Source organism: Crinia signifera, chromosome 2, assembly GCF_055691185.1.
Source record: "Crinia signifera chromosome 2, ASM5569118v1, whole genome shotgun sequence".
Classification (NCBI taxonomy): Eukaryota; Metazoa; Chordata; class Amphibia; order Anura; family Myobatrachidae; genus Crinia; species Crinia signifera.
In genome coordinates, this window is record NC_139218.1 from 22,623,784 (window position 1) to 22,643,846 (window position 20,063).

Consider the following 20,063-nt stretch of genomic DNA (forward strand, 5'->3'; position numbering starts at 1 on the left):
GTGCACCGAGCTAGGTGATCTGGGGAATGTGACAGTTCGTAATGACTACAGCTGTGCACCAGCTAGGTGAACTGGAAAATGTGGAGCGTTTGTAGATCTCGAAAACCGGTTTGGCCAGCCCCGGTATAAAGCCAGCGACTTACCATGACAGGTCACTCAGTGTATGATAGTGCACATGGGACACGTAGCCGAAGGGAAAGGGCTGCTGTGTGTCATAGAAGAGCACGGCGTCCTCTGAGGCCACGGCAAATACCATGCGATAGGGCTTAGCGATGAGGCCCGGCGGGGGAGACTCCTCCTTATCTGAGGAGAGAGAAAGCTGCAGATTCTTAGGTCAATAAATCAGCACTGGAAGCAAAATAGAATGTGATTCAGATACATGAGTATGTACCAAGATATATACAGTCACACACTGAGGTAACACGCACATGCGCATCACAGGGGATTTCTCATCACGGGTCCCACATCTGGAAAAATCACAACTATACTAGAGAATACAATCGATTTTTAAAGGAGACCTCAGTACTTGGTGCTAGATCCCGCTTTATAATAGAACTCAGCGCAGTGCAGGCTATTCAGCCAGATAACCAGCTTTACCTACTGTACGCAAAGTATTACACTGATACATCCCAGCACATATACCCTGTATTCAGTAGTCCCGAACTCTATGCCCCTGCCATGTCTGAAGACAAATCGCGGTCAGTAAAGGAGTAAGAGGCCTATTTATTATTGGATCGATGATCCTGGGCGAGATCTACTGCCTAGGATCACATTGCAATATGCGATCCTTTCTCAAAGATGCATCTCCCCTGTAGACACAGGGACAGGGGCTCGGGGGCATGCCAAGACCCAATGGGGGATGCCGGGGGGACAAGAGGGATCAGACATTGCTACTGCGGTCCATCCTAAAATATTTGGGGGGGGATACTTAACATTTGTGGCCGACCCCTGAAAACGGGTGTTTTTGAGAGGTACTTGTGTAGTACCAGGGCGCCCAATTAACATACGCACGCTAGCGTAGGGAAATCGCATGGCATCGCACCGGCTGTTTTAGTGCCGTGCGATCTCAGTAGTTAATATGGATGGACGTTTTGCAGTTAGCGTAGCTGTGCTTTGAGAATAAGCGTAAATAGCGTGGTCAGTCAGAACTTGCGTAAGTGCTCCCAGTCAGAGCTGAATAACTGACAGTAATGGCTGCATCAGGGAGAGCTGAAAACGCAACAGTAATGGCTGGTGAACCTGTGACCATGTTCACCCTGCCAAACACAGAGGTGGAGGCTGTTATATTCCGGTCACGCAAAATTGTGTGAACGGGCACCTGATGCGGCTATCTCTGAAAGAAAGCATGTGGCACTGCCACATTAAGGCCTGTTGCAAAAAGGTGAGCCTCAGAGCGGCACACTAGTTCCCGGGGTGCAGTTTACCCTTCCTCACCCTTGTCCGCTTTATCTATTCGTGGGTGGGGCAGATGACAAAAGTGGCGTATTGTGACCGTGAACTGCACGTCTAATAAAACCGCAGTGCAGTACAACGGTTTGATGCGGGAGGCCTGCGCTATGGACCTAATTTCCCAGCCCCATAGGCAAATTGGCGGTTCCCGGCATGGTGGTCGTAGAGGTTGACGAAAGCCTATTCGTCAAGTGTAAATGTCATGTGGGAAGGATGCTGCCTCAGCAGTGGATCTTTGAAGGGATTTGCAGGGAGACTGGTGCCTGCTTTGTCACTGCAGTGGAGAAGTGAGATGCCAGTACGTTGATGACCGCCATCAATGAATTTGTAGCTCCTGGATCGATGATCTATTCGGATTGTTGGAGGGCCTACAACACGGAGCAGCTTCAGCAGGCCGAATATGAGCAAGCGCGTGTGAACCATAGATATAACTGTGGACCCAGAGTTAGGGGTTCACACGCAGAACATTGAGCGGCTGTGGGGGCATGTAAATGGAGAAACAAGTGCCAACAAAAATTTGGAGTCTTGCTTGGAAGAATTCATGTGGAGTAAAACTCTGGGCGCTACTAATCCGTTTTGCCGCATTCTCCCTGCTCTGACGCCGCTTCCGAAGGCAAATGCACTGCCTTCATAATGACTCTATTATTGTTCTTTTTTTTCTTAATTCTCATTCTTGTTGTTTCACTTGATTTAGGTTTACAAATGTAATTAATGTGTTGTATTTATTATTAATTAGTAAGTAAAATTAAAGTTAATCGTTAACACGTGTCATCATTACTGTGTCAGATGTATGATATGGCAGGTGTGAATGTGTTCCTAAAAGACCCCCACTATCCACGCCACCCCGAAGCGTGGCGAGCGCACCCGACCTTTTCATAACCCCACTGTCTACGCCGGCGTCAAGTTGATTTTATATAGTGTGGCGAGCGCAACGAGCACAGCGACACTATATAAAATCAACTCCAGCGTGGAGAGTGCAGCCACACTATATAAAATCAACTCCACGCCGACGTGGATGGTGGGGTTATGAAAAGGTCAGGAGGAGGCGTTCCACCGACCCTCGCGGGGCTCGCTGCGCTCCAGGGTGGCTAGTGGGGGGGGGGGGGCCTAAAAATCTCATTGCAGTTTAGTTAAGTTAATGCCATCGCACCCTATAAAATTGCATGCGATCGCATGCATTGAGATGCGATAAGCCCGGGACGAGAGAGCAGTGAATAAATTACTTTGGAAGATTACATCGCAGGGCACTAACACTGGACATGCGATGCGATGCGATGCTCTTACGCAGAATAGCCCATTAAGCAAATTGTTTAGTGAGCGCCCTGGTACTACACAAGTACCTTAACCACAAATATTATATGATAAATGGTCCCCTAAAAAAAAAAAACCTTCTAAAAAGTAGATATATAACGCATTGGAGCCAATCAGCTTCCACCTACCATCCTATAGATCAGGGCTGCCCAGACCGGTCCGCGATATCTACCATCAGGTCAGGTTTTCTAGACCGCTAGCTAGTGCACCGGTGCAGTCATTACTAATGCCGCCCATACACGTCCCGATGTGGGCGTGCGTTCTGTGCTAAACTAGCACGCATCGTATCCCTTGTGCATGCGATGCGATGAAAACTCAGTACAAAAAGTATGTGCAGCACATACTTTTTGTACTGTGCGATGAGGTGCCGTGGGAGCGCGCACCTCAAAGCACAGCCCGCATCGGGAAGTGTATGGGCACCTTAACTGTCACATTTTCAAAAATGTGCTGTATTCATTCCTAACCGACATTCTACAGATCCACATTTGGCCTGGAAACCAGGACCTGTTGGTAGCTCCCGGGAACCGGTCTGGCCAGCCCTGCTGTAGAATGTACTTGATAACTGCTAGCAGCAAGCTTATTGGTCGAACAACTTAAGAAGGTTTAATACATTTCCCCCCTAGGAGCGCTCTGGGTTCTGGGTAATCCTAATCGCTACACGTTACCTTTATCTGCAGGCCTCAACTCAAAATATATAGGACAACATCGAACGGCAAGCGTGGCCTTCGCCGGACACGGCAGGTGAGCGATAGGTCTAGAGAAAACAAGCACAATTTAGTAATTAAAACAGAAACCATACATCAATAAGATGTTCTGCCTGTATAAGTGTACAGGAAAGCCGGCATCACTTAGGATTGGCTACATCCAAGACACCTCGTCAGACAAGCGGTATAGCTGCTCTCATTATACTGTACTCAGTGCTGAGCACACAATGATAGACGAAACGTACATGGAGAAGTGTGGACTGAAGCGCACTGTAACTCGGCATCCCACTCTGCACAGCACATTCAAGGAAACACTAAAAGGTTTCTCTTCTAAAGATGGACGTTCATAGCAACCAGATTCTAATTCTTATTTATTTAGCACCATCTAGAATATAATAAAAATAAATGTGACTGGTTGCCCATAGCAACAACCCTTCTTTAATAGAACTCCCATCTTAGTAAATAAAGCCTAAGATTGTGCAATTATTGGTGCTAGAACGTGGTTTCATTCCTTACTATACTAAGTGCAGCTCTGTATAGACAGTGTCGGTGATACAATGTAAGAAGCTTACTCACCTCTTCAGGCTCTTCCTGGAGAACACGTACGTTGTGTTCACGAAAGACTCTCCAACCTCAACACAGCCAGCTGAAAAACAGGGTCACATTAGCTCTCTTACTTGGGCAACAAAAGCTGTATGGTCAAGCTGTTCAACATCTCTCTAAAGGCCCCCATACACTAGGGCGACTTGTCCTAAGGACAAGTCAGCCCCAATTTCCCCTGAGCTTCCCCGGCAGCTCCCTGGGGGAGCTTGAGAAGATTTGGCACTTGATGTGCCATTTTTTACATGTGATAAACCGGATGCGATTGATCACATGCAAAAATCCGGGGAGCTGTAGGAGAGCTAGCGGTCCGTGGGAGCAGGGACCAGTTCGAGGGGAGGGAGGGCAGCAGGAGCAGGCTGGGAGTGGGGACCGGTTCGGGGAGCGGCAGAAGCAGGCTGGGAGTGGAGACCGGTCCGGGGGGAGTGGCACGAGATGTAGTGGCAGGCAGGGAGCAGGGACCGCGGCGCAGATGCAGAGCAGAGACCGGGGGCGCGGCGGGAGAATAGAAAGAAATCCTATTCAAAAGACTGGGCGGCCGCTGATTGGCTGGGAAGTCAGCCAATCAGCGGCCGCCCAGTCTTTTGAATAGGATGGTTTCTATTCTCCTGCTCGCCGTGGGGACCGCAGAGCAGCGGGAGAATAGAAACCATCCTATTCAAAAGACTGGGCGGCCGCTGATTGGCTGAGTTCACAGCCAATTAACGGCCACCCAGTCTTTTGAATAGGATTTCTTTCTATTCTCCCGCTGCGCTCTACATCTGCGCCGCGGTGGCCGCTCCCTGCCGCTATATCTCGTGCCGCTCCCCCGGACCAGTCCCTACTCCCAGCCTGCTCCTGCCGCTCCCCCAGACGGCTGCACATGATTTATCTCATGTGCAGACCGTCCGACATCTGGATCTGATCTGATGCGCACGGGACCGCGCATCGGATCAGATCAGATGTTATACCCTACGCAATTTGGCCAATATCACCAAAATCGTGTAGTGCATGGGGGCCTTAAAGGACGGCCACCCAACAATGACCATTGTCTGGTAAACATTTTACAAATGAGACACGCCCTCCCCTAAGGGATAAGTACTGACCCCACATCGGTCAAAACTTCCTCCCATAGGAGATGGCGTGTCCAAACTTTAGAAGTAATGACACTGTAAACTGAGTGAATGTATGCACAGAGGATCATGTAGCTGCCCTCCATAACTGCTCCATGGATGCCCCATTCCGCGCAGCCCATGTAGTACCTACTGAGCTGATAATGGTAACTGGAACCAGCCAATCAGCCCCAGCACATGCCCGCTTTAACCTGACTGTAATACATCTAGCCATTATTCTGGTTCACTCCTTCGGGCAAATTCCTTCTTAGATGGACAAAACCATGTGCACTGCAGGTGGGGCAGATGTAATATGTGCAGAGAGAATTAGATTTGGGTTTCTGTGCAGGTAAATTACTGATTACTTTATTTTTACACTGCAATATAGATCTCACTTTGAAGTAAAACCCCACCCAAATCTAATTCTCTCTGCACATGTTACATCTGCCCCCACCTGCAGTACCAATGGTTTTGTCCATCCAAGAAGGAATTTGCCAGAAGGAGTGAACCAAAATAACCCCCACAGTACCAGTCTGCCTTCCACATGGATGAAGGTTGCTTTAAATTCATGTGGAATGTATCTCTCATACTTTCATTTCTGCTGTTACTATATGCTATGTATGGTACAGTTTATCAACGAGCTGCATTGGACGTTAAACTGCCTGATCAGCAAATGGTAAAAAAACAAAAAAAAACAACACTTTTTTTGCAGAGAAGATGCTCGTAAAGCCGTTCACACAGTGAGCTCAAATGAATCAGATGCCAATGATTAAGGCCAAAACATGCTGTGTGCTGTGCCTAGGGTTCATATCCCACTCGGGAGCAATTTATTTTTTGTAATTGTAATGTTTTTTTTTTTTTATAAATTAAATTGTATACATAATTAGGGTTTGCTTCCACTTAACTTGTGTATGCCGACCCTAGCTCCATAAGGGTGGGCTCCCTCGTGGCCAATAGTCTCGGTACGCCACCATTTTGTAAATATGTCACTTAGTCGCTTTTTCAGCCTCAGGTACTCAGTGGGGAAATATATGCAGTGCTTAGCCTACCCTTGCGGAGCTCATCTCTGGCATACATTTCCCCACCAAGTCTTTGGTGCTGATTGAGCGACTACGTCAGGGGTGGGCAAAAGGTGGTCCGCAAAGAGCTCCTTACTGGCCCACCGCTCGGCGCTGCTGTATGTGTGTGCGCGCGGTTTAGTCCTGTGTAGCCGACACTCAGACTGTGCGTAGCAGGCGTGGCCCGGCGCATGCACAAAAGGCCGGAGGACTACGCCTTGTGCACACACACACACAGCTGCCATCAAACACACAAACAGCAGCGCCGAGCAGCCCACCCCCCGCATCTCCCTACAGCCGCAGCACCGCCGCAGAGGATGGGTGAGTCGCCGTGACTGCATGGGGCTGCAATCAGCAGCATTTTTCAAGGCTGCTGTGCAGGTGTTTGTAATATCTAAAGAGGGGCAGGTGTGTGGCATTAATAATGTAAGGGGTAAGTAAAAGGGGCCTACTATTGTGTTGCATGATGTGTAAACGGGGTATATGGTGTGCTACAATACATTCAAAGGCACAACCCCTTTTGAGTGGCCACACCCCCTATTTCTGGTGTGCGGTCCTCGAATATCTGCTGGAAGCATTAAGTGGCCCCCCAGCTGAAATAATCGCCCACCCCTAGACTACATAGTATACTGTATTTACAAAATAGTGGCGGGCCGAAACTATTGGCCATGTGGGAGCCCACCCTTATGGAGCTAAGCTTCGCACAAGTTAAGTAAAGGCGGACAGAAAATGGCAATGGTGTTTCACATACTCGCAGCACTGTACTGTACATTAGTGTAGCAATCACCACCCAGCTGCAAAGCTGTGCCATATTACGCCATAACAGGACATTGCTCATGACTGGACAAGGAAGCCAGGATGGCAGCCAAACAGGATAGATGAGCTGTAGGTGTAAGAGTAGTACCCGCCGCCTTAGAAATAGACTTTAGAGTACTAAGAGTATTTACTAATTGAATGGTCTTAAAGGAAGTGATGTTGATTCAGACAATCTTGCTACGGGAACATCTACTTTAGCCAACATATGCCCAATATCGCTATCTGGGATAGGATACGGATGTGTCCACTTACATCTAGCTTCCCAGTACACTAAACAGCCCTTCTAGTTGCACCGTGCCGTGCAACTTTTTCCCTTAAAATGCATGTTATTTGCACAACAATGAGAACAGGATGCACAAGCAGCTTCTGTTTATTAAAATGATGTGTGACATGCCTATATTTTGTGAGTAGGCGTGGCTGTATGCTACACTAAAGTGCTTTCTAGGAAAATATGAACGTACTGTAGCATTTTGTATGCAGATACAGCGCCACTCACATACAGAATATAGGCATGTTGCATATTTTAATCAGCATAAGCTGCCTGAGCGTCCTATTCTCATCACTCATAAGAACACTAACGGGAAAGTTACATGAAAAGACACTCGGCACATGCGTTATGTGTAACGCGTAAAGGACAGATGTATGTGGACACTTCTGTACGCTGATAGAAACCAGCAAGGCACCTGGATTTTTGTCGCAGGATTATCGCACGGTTCGGCGATTACGTGCCACTGACCATTCACACACTGACTGGGACACTGGCGCACTGTCTTGCAGATATCAAAGTCCTTAAGCTCACATCTCCACAGCGCTACAAGGGAGAGAAGCAGTCACAGCGCACATAATGTGTGCCGAAACCACCCGCACAGAATGAATAGCCATACATCTACCCTTATGTCTGCGCAGGACACTAGTGACACATATATAAATGAAGAGACCTGGGGTAAGAAGGAGGGAGCCATCTGGTGTGAAGGTGAGCCTCCGGAAGAAAGACTTCATACTATCATCATGGAACATCCGGTAGGTTTTAGTCTGTAATAGAAAAAAAAACACTTATATATGACCTGGCCGCACATTGCTGAGGAGTTTGGACATTCAGTGCTGTACAAGGTGTAACATGACAGTTACAGTCAGCAGGCAGTGATGAGCTGCAGGGGAAAGGCACCACAGCTGTCAGTGATCCTGTACCAATCGTACGGGAGAAAGCGGAGGAGACAATAGACAACATGCACCGGGGTGAGTATAGTGCAAACTAAAATAACAAGAGAGAAGTCAGGGTAGAAGTGGATAGGACTAGGTCACTGTAAGCAAGGCAATACATGCATATGGGTATTAGTAGCATCAGAGTTAAGGAAAAGTTGGATCCCCAGAGATGTTGCACAGGTGCCGGATGAGTGACCGATAGGGATTCAGACGGTCATCAGAATCCTGACTGTCACTAGCCCGACCGTCGGCATTCCAAGTTACACGGGCGACTTTCCCTTATGGGGTCCATGACCTCCACAGAGGGAGAATAGAATAGATGGAGAGCTGCGCGTAGCGAGTCCGCAAAGGTGCTTCAATGCGCTTGCCCTGTTCTGGTCCATTTTCCAGGTTTTGGGAGCAAAATGGCTAATTGTCATCTGTTCCCAGACATTAGCAGATTTTTGTTCTGAGCAGCCAGATTGGAAAGATAATCTTACAGCGTGCATGTAGCGTAAGGGGGAAATGCAGTGTGCGAGCGCTTTGTAAATATGCAGGAAAAGCCGCTGTAACTTCATGAGTCTGAAAACCTGTAATCACATCCAACTTGTCAATAAGAGATTTATCAAGAGAGCAAGATAGAGAGAACCTGTCATTTTTCAAAAGGTCAGTGACATGACAGTTAGGAGCGGATACATTCTCTTGTCACTTGATCTCCCCCCTCAGTCATTAGGAGGAGACACAGAGATTGTATCTAGGGAGCATCTTGCTATGGACGAGATCGGCATTTTCTAGGTACAATCTCTAACCTCATACCACATACATATGACTGAGTCCATGCTTACCTCTCCCTCCGGGGCGTTATTAGACGGCATCTTGCTGACATTAAACGCAACTCGTTTGCTTTCAGTTCTATACACTCTCAGGACACTGAAATCAGAAGAGAGGAACAAAAGATATTTATAGAGAGTCAAAGAACGCGAGAAAACGAAAAGTCACTTATGAGGTCATGGGTTCCATTCCCATCATGGCCCTAACTGCGCGGAGTTTGTATATTCTCCCCGTGCTTGGGTGGGTTACTTCTGAGAACTCCGGTTTCCTCCCACAATCCAAAAATATACTGGTAGGCTAACTGGCTGCCCTAGTGTGAATAGGTTTGCTCCTGTTTTCAGGTCTTAGCCTTTCTTTATAGTGTGTGTCAGGATTACATTAGCAGTGAAACATATACAAAAATAATTAATGCATTGCTTACAGAGGCCTGTCCTCCTTAATGGCAGGAGCTTGTGTACTCCTATACCTGGAGATTCGTCCAGGATCAGTGCAGGGCGGAGATGTGAAAGTGGGAGCCTTGAAAGAGACAGCCCGGGCCCACTGAAGGCACAAATGTGGGGGGGCCCGGTGCCTACAGAGATACTGGGCTCTCTGGTCACTGAATAAATGCCATTCAAGTTGCAGGGACCCACTGGCTGGCTGTTTTAGAAGGGTGCTTTTGCCCTTCTAAAATCGGACAGGGCATGGCCTAGAGTGAATGTTACTTATGGTCACCTCTAATAATTAAAGGGAGTACTACAACTTTCCTGTTGAATTCTAATCAACCCCTACGGTAGCCGTTCTGCTGGCACCTAGATGGCTGACCACGGCTAAGCCATGGAAAAGTATTTGCAGAACTCTGATCCAGCCTCTACGCCTACCCTAGAATATCTCATGACCCTGTACCCCTGAGGCTGGTTTCACACACTCCGGCTCCTGCCGGACGGTGAAATCCCACACGGCCAGGGAGCCGTGCCGCACACACTAGTTTATCATGGAAGGGATGGCCACAGCCCGGCAGCCGTCCCTTCCAGTGGCGGGATCCGGCTGCAGCCGTGCGGCTGGGCCGTGGCCGTCCCGTGTGAATGGACACAATAGTGTACATTCACAACTAATGTGTGCGGCACGGCTCCCTGGCCGTGCGGGATTTCACCGTCTGGCAGGAGCCGGAGTGTGTGAAACCGGCCTTACAGCACAGTGGACAATGACATAGAACACTAAACCGACCAGGGAAATAGAACCTAGATAAGAGACTAGTCCATTAGCAATCTGGCTGCTTTACACATAAACCAGTCCACATTTGGAAATCATTTTACAGAATCCGTTAAGATCACTTTCCTGGCACGAAGCAGATGATAAACGGTCCCGTTAAACTTACCGGTCGCAGCTCAGTGTCGCTATGTACTGTCCGAGTGGGTCCCAGGTCACCCCCTGTACATAACTCTTGTGCTCATTAAATATAGAGATTTTTTGGCCTGAGGGAAAAAAGAAATATTTGAGCGAGAAGATATGATCAATTATAATACAAAGCAGAGAGATAGAATTCGTATGAAGACTTAACAGTCCTGGTTTGCAATTTATCACTTGTTTAATGTCTGCTTGATACTGGCACTGACAATATTCTTGAAGAAATATTAAAATATTAAAGCCATTTTGACCATGCAGCTCTCATGGATATGACAAAACTAGCGAGATCTGTCAGATCTCACAAACATGGCCTCCATTTAAGTCTATATAACTTTATGGCCTACATCATGGATGGGAAACCTTCGGCCCTCCAGCTGTTGTTTAACTACACATCCCAGCATGCCCTGCTACAGTTTTGCTATTTGGCGATGCTAAAACTGTTGCAGGGCATGCTGGGATGTGTATTTCAACAACAGCTGGAGAACCAAAGGTTACCCATCCCTGGCCTACATCTTGACGCTATACAGAGTTGCGATGAGCTAGAATGGGAAGGATACAGAACCAGATGAGGGAAGCCTGGACCGACATAATGGAAAAACTAGTAGGTTAAGAAGAACTACTACTTCCTACATGTAGTACTATGCTCCAGGTAAGCTAGGCAGAAGATTCTTAAATGTAAATCACAGGTTATGGCAGCAGTGTTATTATTATTATAATTTTATTTATAAGGCGCCACAAGTGTTTCGCAACGCCGTACAAAGGAACAATACAGGGAGACAAAGCTTGGCATAACATTGAATAAATAACTAAAATACAGTACAAATAAAGAGCGCCACAGTTCAATACACATTACAGCTTAAATGTAAGTAGTGAGGACCCAATCAACATACAACTAGAGGCTTGAGGCCAATGATGGAGATGAGTATGAAGATGGTCACTGAGTGTTGGAGTATAGGAGAGCTGTGAGTGACATGTGAAGAGAAGTGGGCTCTGACAACAGGAGGGAAGAGGGTCCTGCTCAGAGGAGCTTACAATCTAGTAGGAAGGGGAGACAGACAGATTACAAGAGGTGCAAGCGAGGGGGTGGTGGTTAGATAGCAGGATGTAAACAGGCAAGGGGTCGGAGAACCAGCTGGTTTATGCAGTGGAAGGGTACGCTTTGATGAATAGGTGAGTTTTCAGTGCCCGTTTGAAGCTTTGCAAGGTCGGGGAGAGTCTAATGGAGCGAGGGAGTGCGTTCCACTGAAGGGGTGCAGCACGGGCAAAGTCCTGTACTCTAGCATGGGAAGCAGTGATCAGGGTGGAGGAGAGACGACAGTCGTCAGCTGACCGTAGAGGGCGGGAGGGTGTATGAATGGAGATGAGGTTAGAGATATATGGAGCAATGGAATTAGAGATGGCCCTGTATGTGAGTGTGAGGTGTTTGAAGAGGATTCTGTAGGGGAATGGGAGCCAGTGCAGATTTTGTTGAAGGGGAGTAGCAGAGTTAGAGCGGCGGGAGAGGAAGATAAGCCTGGCTGCAGCATTGAGGACAGATTGGAGAGGAGCCAGTTGGGATTGAGCGAGGCCGGTGAGAAGAGCATTACAGTAGTCAAGCCGTGAGATGACCAATGAGTGGATGATCAGCTTAGTTGCACTCTGTGAGAGAAAGGGCCTGATGCGAGCAATGTTGCGTAACTGGAACCGGCAAGAATGGGCCAGGGCTTGGATGTGGGGTGCAAAGGAGAGGGAGGAGTCAAGAGTGACACCCAGGCAGCGGAGTTGGGGAACAGGGGAGATGATGGTGTTGTTAACAGTGATAGAGATATTAGTAGGGGGCATAGCTCTGGGTGGGGGAAAGATAGTGTGACCAGAAGTGTACTCTTCCATGTTAGGTGGTCCTTGTGGGACATTGCTTGTAGCAGGGCTGGCCAAACCGGTCCTCGAGATCTACCATCAGTTACCTTTTTCCAGACCGCCGAGCTGCTGCACAGGTGCAGTCATTACTAACTCACATTTTCAAACATGCAGTGAATTAATTCCTGACGCATTCTTCAGATCCACAGGTGGTACGGAAAACATGAACACATTAGATCTCGAGAACCGGGTTGGCCACGCCTCGCTTATAGCATTCTTGACTATGATGAAGGCCCAAATTGTGAAGCACCAATGTCTTCCACCTCAGTCCTACCTGCCAAAATACATCTCTCTTCCATAATGAACACTTCTTCCTAACTTAATTAACAACCCTCAAAGCAAAAAAAACATAAGCCACTCAATGATTTACATAACCAATACACCAGACCCCTGTTTTGATTTGACCTGCGCCCAGTCACATCCGGGCTGTTAGTAGGAAACGGAGACAGCATTTACTGCAGAGATCTCAATATGTTTTGCTATTATCCCGTAAACTGAGTCCTACGCTATAGTTTTATGCCGTTTTCTTTGTCCTGTGGTTTTTTTTATTTCACGATGGAGAAATGCAGCAATCAGGTAATGGCCAGTACACAGGCACATTCATTCTGTGCCCACTGCTGTACTGTCTTCACCCAAGGAAGACTACTTTGCTTACACAGTGCTATATGAGGGATGCACTGCATAACAAAATCCATAAAAGGTACATACAGTAGAAACATAGAATTTGACGGCAGATAAGAACCATTCGGCCCATCTAGTCTGCCCCTTTTTTATCCTTCAGGTAATATCAACCCTTTTTGATCCTTAGTTCTTTGTGAGGATATTCATATGCCTATCCCATTCTCCATGCATAATCCGTTCTGCCAGTGTTTAACTGAAAAGCAATAAGTCGGGAGGGTAAACACGGTCACATCGTACCTTTAACAGTATCCCAAATGATTGCCGAATTATCCACAGACGCCGAGACCATGAAGTTGCTGTCCTGAGTCCAGCTAATGTCGTACACGTCCTCCAAGTGGCCCCTGCAAGCAGCAACAGCTAATTACTTCTCCCCCAACATTGTCATTATTCAGAGACACAGCGAAGCCTCAATGGGATAAAATTATAGGTTAGAGGACAGAGATAAAATCAATCAAGAGGAACAGCTCACAGATAACCTGGGGCAGGTGACATGGGAACATTAGTCTTAGATGTAGTTCAATGAAGGAAGAATTTGTACAGGACTCGTCAGTTCAACAAGCAGAGATCACTTGTTACACCTGATGGCCACATAATGAATGAAAATCTAGTAATGTGTGGGAGCAAATGACAATCAGCCGTTTGCTTCCAAACACCGGAAAACAGATGAGAACAGTCATTCAGGCAAGTTGGTTAAATCCATCTCTGGCAATCTCCGCCAGAGTACACAGCGCCCCAGCTTAACGCTGATGTCTCCCTGCCCGGACCTGGTCCAGAGCACGTGCGAGATCTCAAGAACCAGCCCCCACCACAACCATTGCTGTCCCTGCTGTAGAGATAGGGTACCGACACCTGCAGCTGTTGAAATCGATAGCTACTGACCATCCATACATTGTCCTGCATATTGGCATGCAAAGCATGTCCCTGTCATTTACCGCACATCCGTATATCGGGGAGAAGCGGTATCAGAGCACATAGCATGTCCCTGTCACTTACCGCTTCGCCCCGATATACGGATGCGCGGTATCAGAGTGTCTACCCCTTTGTTTCCTTGGGAGGTATGTGGGCTGACATGGGTCAACAGTCATTAGGTCGACATGGGAAAAGGACGACATGGTTCTAGGTGGAAAGGGCATAAGTTCTACAGGTCATTAGTTCGACATTGTCTATGTCGACAGTCAAAAGGTCGACATGGGGTTTTTCACAGGTTTTTGACCTGAATGTCAACACAGTCGACATGGACACAGTTTTAAGTGCACCACATCCCCCTGCATAGCTCGGCACACTATTTTATTCTCCCACCACGCCCTAGTGGATGTTAGGGAATGAAACACCGCCTGTCGGCACAAAAAAAAAAAAACAGGGAAAAACCCCATGTCGACCTAGACAAATGTCGAACTTTCGACCTTTTCCCCGTGTCGACCATAATGCTGTAGACCAAATGACCGCATCCCGCTGACATAAAGCACTAAACCGCTGATGTGAAAGGGACTCCAGACATAACTGAGCTTTATATTTATAGTGATTAGGTAAAGCTAAAAATTCAGTGCAGTCTCCTGTTGGTTAAAACCATTTGATTCATCTTCTTTGCCTGAGTATTCTGTGTTTAGGAGCAAATGGTTGATTGTCATTCGCTCCCGTACGTTACCAGATTTTCATTCCAACCAGCCAATTAGTTGGCTGGCTGGCAAGATAATCCTCAGGTGTGTGGCCAGCAAGACAAGCAGATCAGACAGCGGTCTCTGAAGCCTATACAGACAAACTGCACCCAATACAGAAATCAAGGAGCTCGCGTGTGTATAATGTCATATTGCACCAAAGCCGTCTTCCCTGGATCACCACCCCCAGCCCCAGGGGAGCCGTGGACCACCACCAATACTCCCATTGGTAGGCTGACAGCGCTTATTGGTACAGAGGTTAAAATATCAATGAAGTTCAGTGCACTGAAGAACAGACATTAAACACAAGCCATGTGTAGAATGTTCATTCACGCTGATGGAGCAGAATAATGGGGGAGAATTACCTCAATGTTTTAAAAACCGTCCAGTTTTCTTTGCTCAATTCAGATTCCTCGGCCTCACTGAATAGAGTCGGTTCCGGTTCTTTACTTTCACTCAGCTTCCATAATAATATAGCAGCATCTATACAACAAAAGGGATAGATCAGTCTCATTCGGGCAATGGGCGCTGCCTGACTGACAGTAAGTACACACTGAGCGATTGGTCGCTGAGCAATATACACTAAACTGCTAAGTGTCCCCTGTAAATCGGCGACGGTCGCTGATGACAACGAAACACTCTGCCGGGGGAAGCCGCTGGTCGCAGGAGCATGTGCCCGGTATCTCAGGCAACGTGCAGTTTTATATCCTTTATAATTGTAGTCACCTCAACATTTATTAATAAATATTATAGTCCACTAATAGTCCTCTGAAGGAAGGGGATACTAGGAATGAGATGTGAACCCAATGTACCCTGTGCAGAGATCTAAAGGGCCCCTTACATTTGTGAGATTTTGTGAGATTTCATCCAATTTGAGTCAATTTATCTGACGAGATCTGATGTGCCGTCTGACAAAATCTGATGCGCCTGATGTGTAGGACACAATCCACAATCCTGTGCCATTGAGTATAACCAAGAGATTGGAAGAGATTGAACCTCCTGCACATAGGATAAATCTCGAGTCAATCAGGTTCAATTTGTTGAGACAATAAGTTGACAAGTGTAAGGGGGCCTTTACAGGAAGAACTGGTCACTGGTCAGATCTTTGAGTGACGGGAGTAGTAGCAGCACAGGGGAGGGGGCAGCGGATAACAGCAATAATCATTGTGCATTGTCCTGACGCAGATGTCTTAGAACACAGACACATTGACTTCTACCCTCAAGATGAGATGATCATTTAGGATTATGTTTATAGATTATAAGAGACACGGATTGGGGTCCGGCACTCTGACAACAGATAATCATCCACCGCGGTGCCCTCCAGCAAAAGACACTCAGGTAAGTATCCAGGGCTACAATAGGGGCGGCACTCGACCGGGTTTTGCAAAGTGAAATAAATGCAGACCAACAACTACATACGATCCAAGCAGTTGTTGGTCTGCAATTATTTCACATTGCAAAACCCGGGGTGGGTGGGACTGTCTGTGTCTGTCTCTCTCTCGTCATAGGGTCGACTGTGTGAAGGTCGAAATACTTTATGTTGACGCAAGCATTAGGTCGACCATGGAATGGTTGACAGTGAAAAGGTTGAGTTTTTCACTTTTTTTGTCCCGAATTTCTCCATAAGTCGACATGGACACCGTATCGGAGCACCGCTGCGCTCGCCATGCTTCAGACACGGTGCCTCGCTGCACTCAGCGCTATTATATTCTCCATCCACACCACAGCGGATGGTTGGTTAAGAAATACCACCTGCCGGCGCAAAAAAAACGTGAAAAACCCATGTCGATATTTCAACTATTGACCTTATGATTGTATCGACCTTCTGACCCGGTCGTCCGATTTCATGAGGCGACCTTTAGCGGTCAACCTAAAGTACCCCGTATATTGCAGCTTATGTTTATTTGGAGTGACAACGTATCAGTGCCATTATTTTTGCTTATTGAGGGTGTTTTACATTTACTTTCTTTAGGTCGCGGAACTAATGGAGCGGATGTTGGTTTTGGAACAGAAAATAAATAGGGAAAGTAGTTTAATGACACACAGACTATACATAAAGATGTCAGCACCTCTAATATTACAGCACAAACAATGTAAGTTCCCCAGAAACCATTTCAGCAACAAAGGACCGGTAAGTAATAGCTCTGATTGGGTTTATATACAAATCTTACCGTCTCCACCGGATGCCAAGACCTCCCCGTTTGGGGAGAACCGGACCACATTGACGGCCTTGGTGTGGCGGACAAGGCTGGCCAAGAACTCCACCACGGCTTTTCCATCTTCTATTTTGTCCACCCTCCACATCTAGCAAAATAAATAATGAGACTGGATTATCTACAGTCAGATGTCCTTGTAGCCTTCACATGTGCTTTTATAGGCATATTTATATCTAGCGGAGCTATAGACTTTCATTGACCTAGGCCAGGGGTAGGGAACCTTTTTTCATAGAAGGGCCATTTGTAATGTATGAAATCCTTCCGGGGGCCAGACCAAATTTATCACCTTAAAAAGAATACCGATTTCCCCCTCCGGCTGCCGCACAATAACTGCTGCTGGCGCCCGGCTGCTACTGTAGTGCTGCTGGACGCCTGTCGCGTGATCTCACACCCGCCGGAGCCACTCACCACCTCAGACGAGACTCCCTTCCTTATCTCCTGTTTAGACAGACGGACGGAAGCCGGGCCGCTTATGGCCCATGGGCCGGAGGTTCCCCACCCATGACCTAGGCTATAACATCACTCAGTTACGTTCCCCACAAGTGATGTAACGGTATATAAAGGAGTAGACACAACGGTATGGGGACACATATAGAAATGATCTTTCCTACATTGTCCCAAGTGCACCTGGAATTAGCTTCCCTGTAATAGTGGAACTGTAGAGCTTAATACCAGTAACATCACTTTCTAAGGAGCGTTTTTGTGCTTTAGCAAACACCATTATATTGTCCACAACTTTAAGCCAGAGGAAACCAACATAAGATGTGCAGAACTCCAGTTAGATCTGTGAACCCTTCAGACAAACCAACGGAACAATGAGGTTCTCCGAATGTTCTAATCTCCATAACACATTTATTTTTTTAGATTTCCCTTTTAACTTGTTCAATTAAGTAATATCGCAGCAGGCCAAACAATAGTATTTATAACACCACATGTCGAATTTATCAATACGTTCCCCATATATTAGGAACACAGTATCTGTCTTTAAGTGTACAATTGTTATGCATCAAGCTTTCCATTAGATCGTAAGCTCTTTTGGACAGGGCCCTATAAATCTTGTTTCACTTATTAGTATATAATGTGTTTTTGCCATAACCACCTCATTGGAATAGAGACGGACGGCCAGTGAGCAGTATCTGTCTGTAGTCAGAAGACTGATAGGCATCCCATAACCCTATTGCTTAAACCCCCCCACCCGAGAATCAGGATTCCGGCTGTCCGTATGTTAACCACACCCCCCCCTCATTGATCAAGGCGGTGTAATAGGACAGTACATTACAGAGATATCATTTAGAAATGTTTTCCTGCGTTTCACCAGCATCTTTAATAGTCTCCTAAAGTGGCTGTTCTCACGTGTTCTTAGTAATACAATATAAGAACCACACTTATCTGTGTAACAGGACCCTGCCCGCACACACGTGGAATAGACTGCACACTCAGCGGGAGATACTGCCATCCGGAACTTACCCTCACTGCAGTGTCAACACCGGCCGACGCCATCCTGTTCACCTTGCTAGTCCCATGCTGGAAATCCACGCTGTACACAGGCTCCCGATTGTGCCAGGAAATCTCACACGTAATCACCTTCATTCTGAGGGGGAGAACCGGGGACATTAGGGGACCAGACATACAGAGTATCCTTGTAACCCTACATATTCCTGCTCTCCAGCAGTCACACAGAACCTTCATGCCCTGCTGACAGTCACTAGGTCAACCACTAATAGTTGACAGTGATTAGGTCGACATACCATAGGTCAGCATTGACAGAAGGTTGACGTGGACAACACAGGTTTTTCATGTTTTTTTGTTGTTGGTGTAGACCGACTTGGTTCATAATTTACTATCCAAGTGGGCATATGATAGTGTGCCCAGCACAGGCTTCTTTTGCAGAGTGCTGCACCCTGCCCATTTTTTAAGGTTCTAAATGCGCCCTTTTTGTGCATCCCATGCCGCGCTAACATTCCAACGTGGACTATCTGCAGCTGTCAGCCGCATAGGCAGATTCCCCCTTGCTCAAAAAAAACCGGCGTGAGGGGGAATTGGCGTATTAGGTGGGGGTCAGTTGAATACTGACGGGGTGAGCGGTGACAGCGAGCAGGCAGCCCTGCTCGCTGTCACCGCTCGCCCCTGGCATTGAATGCTCCCCAATAAATCAGTGCTGTAATAACATCAGCCTGTAGCGGACGGGAATATGACATGAACACGTATTACTATACACAATAATACCCCTTTTACGCCGCCGCAAAACTCTGGGTCTTCGGTGTGTCAGAGGCGGTGTAAATGGGACATGCCATGTCCCTTTACACAGGACTTCTACCCAGGTCAGGATCTGGGTAGAACATGGCCAGGACCTGGGTAGAGGGCAGTGTAAATGGGTACACCAGGTTATCCGACCCGGCTCCCATTTACATCAATGGGGGACGTGCAACCTGCGGACCGCAGCATCCGCAGTTTGGATGGGGGGGGGGGGGGGGGGGGCAGCACACACAAGCTGCGCTGCTGTCTGCTATACTCTGCAGACAGCAGCAGCGGCAGAGGTGAATGGATGCCTGTGTGCGGCATCCATTTACCTCCCGGGCAACGGCTGGGGGGTACACGGGGGCTGCCCAGCAGATTACCTTGGTGCTAGGCTTGCCCCCAGCGCAGCGGTATGGGTCCCGGCGGCGGCGATCGGAGATGGTGTCATCTCCAGGCGGCAGGGGGCTGCGGGCGGTGTAAATGGAGCAAACGCCGGGTCGCACCAGGCTTGAAGCAGGGATCAAAAACCCAGGTGCGATCCGGCATTTTTGGTGTAAAAGGGGTAGAAATAACAAACCAGCATTCTGCTCACAAAACACCGATCACATTGATAAAGAAATATACTAAGCTGTTTCATAATAATGTTTATTAGAAGAATAATGACAAGTGACTGCGTACGGCGTACTTAGGATAACTGCCTATATCACCAGTTCTGTATTATACACCCTATGAATTCACAGACTCTTCTTAAACTAGGTATTACACTGGAAGATGCCAATACAAGAAATGGATCCCCTTAGGCAGGTTCATACTGAGAATATATAGCAAGTTATTGTTACATTGTAGGACAGAGTACCCTGATCTTATTACACAGATACTATTGTTTCCTATTGCTATAGACATTTATCTCTAGGTGATGCCTTTGGAATCTCTGAAACTAGAAATACTG

General features: G+C 47.3%; 1 protein-coding gene across 2 annotated transcripts in view; it reads right to left on the reverse strand.

The window, feature by feature from the left end:
* Positions 1-20,063, reverse strand: part of CHAF1B (chromatin assembly factor 1 subunit B) — a 32,910-nt gene that overhangs the window by 11,654 nt on the left and 1,193 nt on the right. For both annotated transcript variants that reach the window (XM_083171737.1, XM_083171736.1), the window contains exons 2-11: positions 18,344-18,467; positions 16,832-16,964; positions 15,026-15,143; positions 13,243-13,346; positions 10,400-10,496; positions 9,057-9,141; positions 7,968-8,061; positions 4,041-4,110; positions 3,426-3,514; positions 144-303 (exon numbers count right to left, since the gene is read on the reverse strand). In XM_083171737.1, coding sequence (XP_083027863.1) covers positions 144-303; positions 3,426-3,514; positions 4,041-4,110; positions 7,968-8,061; positions 9,057-9,141; positions 10,400-10,496; positions 13,243-13,346; positions 15,026-15,143; positions 16,832-16,964; positions 18,344-18,466 — 1,073 coding nt within the window. In that variant the 5' untranslated portion in view covers position 18,467. The remainder of the gene's footprint in view (positions 1-143; positions 304-3,425; positions 3,515-4,040; positions 4,111-7,967; positions 8,062-9,056; positions 9,142-10,399; positions 10,497-13,242; positions 13,347-15,025; positions 15,144-16,831; positions 16,965-18,343; positions 18,468-20,063) is intronic.